The 4,571-nt window shown below is 24.8% G+C and overlaps 1 protein-coding gene and 2 non-coding genes across 3 annotated transcripts in view; 2 read left to right on the top strand and 1 right to left on the bottom strand.

The window, feature by feature from the left end:
- Window positions 1-1,306, bottom strand: part of LOAG_18832 (hypothetical protein) — a gene marked incomplete at both ends in the record, with an annotated part of 2,725 nt that extends 1,419 nt beyond the window's left edge. Inside the window, 2 exons of the mRNA XM_020451495.1 lie at window positions 623-942; window positions 1,195-1,306. Of these exons, the coding sequence (XP_020304717.1) occupies window positions 623-942; window positions 1,195-1,306 (432 nt within the window). The remainder of the gene's footprint in view (window positions 1-622; window positions 943-1,194) is intronic.
- Window positions 1,307-3,256: 1,950 nt separating this feature from the next.
- LOAG_20114 lies at window positions 3,257-3,329 on the top strand. The gene has a single exon. It is a non-coding gene; the product is annotated as a tRNA-Lys (tRNA).
- A 458-nt stretch (window positions 3,330-3,787) lies between these two features.
- Window positions 3,788-3,860, top strand: LOAG_20113. The gene has a single exon. It is a non-coding gene; the product is annotated as a tRNA-Lys (tRNA).
- The last annotated feature ends 711 nt before the right edge of the window (window positions 3,861-4,571 follow it).

Here is a 4,571-nt window from a genome sequence, read left to right as displayed (position 1 = left end):
CATCCTTCTTCATTGATTAAATTAATGCTATCACCATTACCATCATCAACATAACAGGAATGAACTAATGCACAAAATGTGTCAACAGTTTCCGTATCGCATGTCCATTTATGATATACCGGTTGTCCGATCATACCGTATTGTACTGGTTGTCCGGATGGACTACCATCCAAAATCTAAATTATATTTGATAATTTTTGAAAAAGAAAATTGTACTGTAAATTGTTACTGTAATTTTAATTAGCAACAATTAAATGCTCAATTAAATAAGTAGGGAATTTAAGATTTTCAAAAAGTAAACTTTTCTTCCTTTCTTTTTTTTGATGATAAAGTTTAATAGTGTAATTAAAAATTAAAGGCGTAATTTTTTAAAAAACGGAAGATTTCTTTAGAAAAAAAGGCTTGATCGATTATAAATACAAATTTAATGAAAAAGATTTAATAATCTAAAATTTAATAATTTAATAATGATAAAGTAAAAATACTAATAAATAATAATAAAATAGTAAAATAATAATAAAATATAATAATAAAACAATAATAAAATAAAATAATAATTTAATAAATTTAATAATCTAAATAATGAAAAGTATTTAAATTAAAATAAAATAATTTAATTTACCTCATAACGACAAACTGGCATTGGTACCAATTGAGTAGCAAAAGCGGTTGTCATTTCGGAAACTTCAATTTTTGTACTTACTGTCTTATCAGCTTCCATATAAAAGCATTGTAATCGATATATTCGATCAACTTTTGTTATAAATTGTGGATGAAATGTAATTACTACAACAGCAGTAACAAATATTCCACGTGGATTTAATGATCGTGTACGAGCAACATTACATGAATCAAATGATAATGTTATACCGGCTACTTGACGTCCACCTTCATCATTACGACAATCTTGTTCACTATACATACCTTTAGCATATACATGTCCTAAAATAAAATTATTGATTGTTTTAGTTTTTCTTTCCTTTTTTTTTTTTGATTAAAATTTTAAAATTAATTATAATTTTTTATAAATTATTTTACTAAAATTAATTGCAATTATTATACATTATAATTGTTATGAAATTGTTAGAATTATGCATAATGTTTATATTGTATAATTTAATGATAAATTAATTAGATGGAAAATTAATTAGATGATAAGAAAAATAGTGATAAGAGAAAAAAAAAAAAAATTACCTTCAAAAGTATTACGCGTATTAAAATTAACAGCAATAGCTGTTGAACCACATTCAATTTCAGGTTCACCTTCGACACCATTATCAATTGGAATAGCATTAATAATTGCCATTATTATAAGGGAAAAAAATGAGCCAATTTGTATGTATAGCATGTTTTTGCTTTTTTTTTTTTAGTGATCTTTAATCTTCAGTGATAAAAGATACAATATAACGAATAACAAATTTATAAGTGATCAATGAAATGAACACTTAATAGATTGATGAGAAATGATGACAGCAAGAAAAAAAAGAAAAACTTCGTTCTTTTCTTCTTTGAATGTAAAATGGAGGAAGAATGTATTAACTGCTCAGACGATATGATTAAATCCTGAATTTACAATGAAACAGTTCTTTTAATATATATATATATATAGGTATGGGAGGGAGGGTATCATTGTCTGATGAAAGAGAGATTAAAAGGTGGGGATGAAGGGTTGAGGAAGAAAATTTTGTGCGTTAAAATGTGGAAGAAGGAAGAAGACATCAAATAATTCAGGGAATAATTTATATGAATTGTACGGTAATGATTTAAAAATTTGGTATGCGAAAGATGATGTCGACCTAAATTAGACATCAAATATTATCCCTATTTTATTTCTTACATGTTAAAATTAAGAAACGAAAACGAAGGAAGGTGAAAGTTTGGATTCACGGATTAAACCTATCCCCTTAGGGATTATCATTCATTCTTTCGATTACCAACATTTGAGAAAATATTTCATCCAATTCCTATTTATCACTTACTTTAACCTTTTTGCACCTTGATATATATATTTATATATGTGCAATCTTTAATAACATTTTCATCCGCAAAAATTTTTATCAATGTCCGTCATTATTCATTGAAACATTAATACCTGTTTGATAAGAAGAGAAGATGATTTGAAAATATGTATCATCCATCAATATCATTTATCATTTAACAGTAAGAAAAAGTTGAAAGAAAGGAAGAAAAAAAAATGTGCAATATTTTTAATTTATCTATTAGACAATAATTTATGGAAAGTATTAGAAAATATTTTTATGTAATTTTTTTTTTTTTTTTTGATTTTTTTAATTTCTTACATTTATATTTTCATCATAATTCATCCAAAATTTATTCGTTTAATTTCATGTTTTTAATTTATTAAAAAATGAAATTAACAAATTAAAATTAAAAATGAATGAAATAACAGATGAAAGTAATAAAATAATTACCGGGAAAAAAAAGTGTTAAATAAAAAGCAAAGAAAAAAAAATTACCTTCAAAAGTATGACGCATTTTGAAATTTATGAATGTTTTTATTATCATCAAATACCGTATGAAGTAATAATTTCTAAAATTTGTTTATCTTTCTTTTTTTTTTCCTCTTGTTAAATATTATTAATTCTTGTTAAATATTATTAATTCAAAAAATATACCATTGATAATAATTGTTTCCTTAAATTTCAAATATATTTTTAAGCGTTTTATTTGCAATTAATTTATATTAAGATTTCGAAATGATCAATTTATAATTAATTCCATTAAAATTTGTAAATGTTCAATTTACAAGTTAATTTTCTTCCTTTTTTCCTTTTTTCTTCCTTTTCTCATTAGAATTTAATTTTGTTTTTAAAATTTTCCACTATTTTGATCGAATTAAAAATCAAAACTTTTAATTTCATTTCCAATCAATTAACCATAACCTTTTGGCTAATGTGATTGAAATGATTGTGAAAAAATTATTGTCGGCTTACAAAACTTCGTCATAAGTACATACATGTACACACACACACACATACACACACACACACACAGACAAACACATACATATACACACACACATACACATACACACGGACAGACACAAACACACATTCATATATACACATGCACACAGACAGACACATACATACATTCATACAAACATGTATGTTTAAATTAATTAACTTCTACTTTACTTATTTGTTAATGTATTATATTTAGTTTGAGTTAAGATTTAAAATTTAATGTGAATGGATAAAATTTTATGAAATTTAAGTATGACGAAATCTCTAGAGCCTTCCTAGCTCAGTTGGTAGAGCATCAGACTTTTAATCTGAGGGTCGTGGGTTCAAGTCCCACGGAGGGCGATAATGACAATTGCATTGTTCTTTTATTCGAAAAAAAAAGTGCAAACATGTTTTGTGAAATGTGTTTTGTATTTTGTAATTATATTTTAACATTTTTTGAAAATTTTTAAAAAATTTTTTTAGAAACGTGATATTGCATAAGTTCAAAATTGTATGTAATGTGTGTACATGTATGTGTGTGTATATCTGTGTGTATATATGTGTGTGTATGTATGTATGTGTGTGTGTGTTGTGTGTGTGTGTGTCTGTTTGTGTGTGTTGTATATCTTTGCATGTATGTCATTCTTGTGTCACCATTTTGTAAAAATGTGTCCGCATTTTGTAACCATATCTCACCATTGTTTAATGATGTGCTATTGAGTAAGTGAAGGATTTGAAGATATATTTTTTGATACAAATAAAATTTAAAATGGTAGATTTTTTTTTTTTGGAATTTAAATATTATGCAAAATCTCGGAGCCTTCCTAGCTCAGTTGGTAGAGCATCAGACTTTTAATCTGAGGGTCGTGGGTTCAAGTCCCACGGAGGGCGGTGACAGATCTTTTCTCATTCTTTTGCGTGCAGAAATGTAAACACTTTTTGTGAAACGTGTTTTTTCTCGTAATCACATCCTAATATCACTATTTTTTTTTTTTTTTTTAATGTAAGACGTGATATTGCATCAGTTTAAATTAAAAAAACACTTTTTTTTTTTTTTGTATGCAAATATTTGCTGAATAACTTTTTTTAAAACAAAATTTCCAAATCAATTTATTTTTTTTTTTTCGATTTACAAGAATAAATGAAATGATCTATTAATAGATGCAATAATTCCTAATTATTTCCATTCTAGTATAAACAATATATTGCGAAACAAATTAGTTAAATTTTTAAAGTTTTTGAAATTTTACAAACATATCGAAATTAATTGAAATTAATTGCTATTTTTAAGCAAACATTTTGCATTGATTTGTAAAATTTGAATAATGTCCCAAGTTTATGCTTTATTGTTTTGTTATTTGGAAAAACCAACTTTTCATTGTTTCAAGCATGCATTAATAACAGCAATTATTACTGATAAATTGTTATAAGTGAATTACTATCAATTGAATATTTTAAAAAAAATAAAATCAAAAATACTATTAAAAAATTATACTGTTACAAAAACTATACTGTATCAAAAAATTGCATTGTTACAAAAATTATACTGTATCAAAAAATTGCATTGTTACAAAAAATTATACTGTATCAAAAAAATTTGCA

The sequence above is a fragment of the Loa loa genome (assembly GCF_000183805.2).
Source record: "Loa loa unplaced genomic scaffold supercont3.567, whole genome shotgun sequence".
Lineage (NCBI taxonomy): Eukaryota > Metazoa > Nematoda > Chromadorea > Rhabditida > Onchocercidae > Loa > Loa loa.
This window is presented reverse-complemented; position numbering and strand designations above follow the sequence as displayed.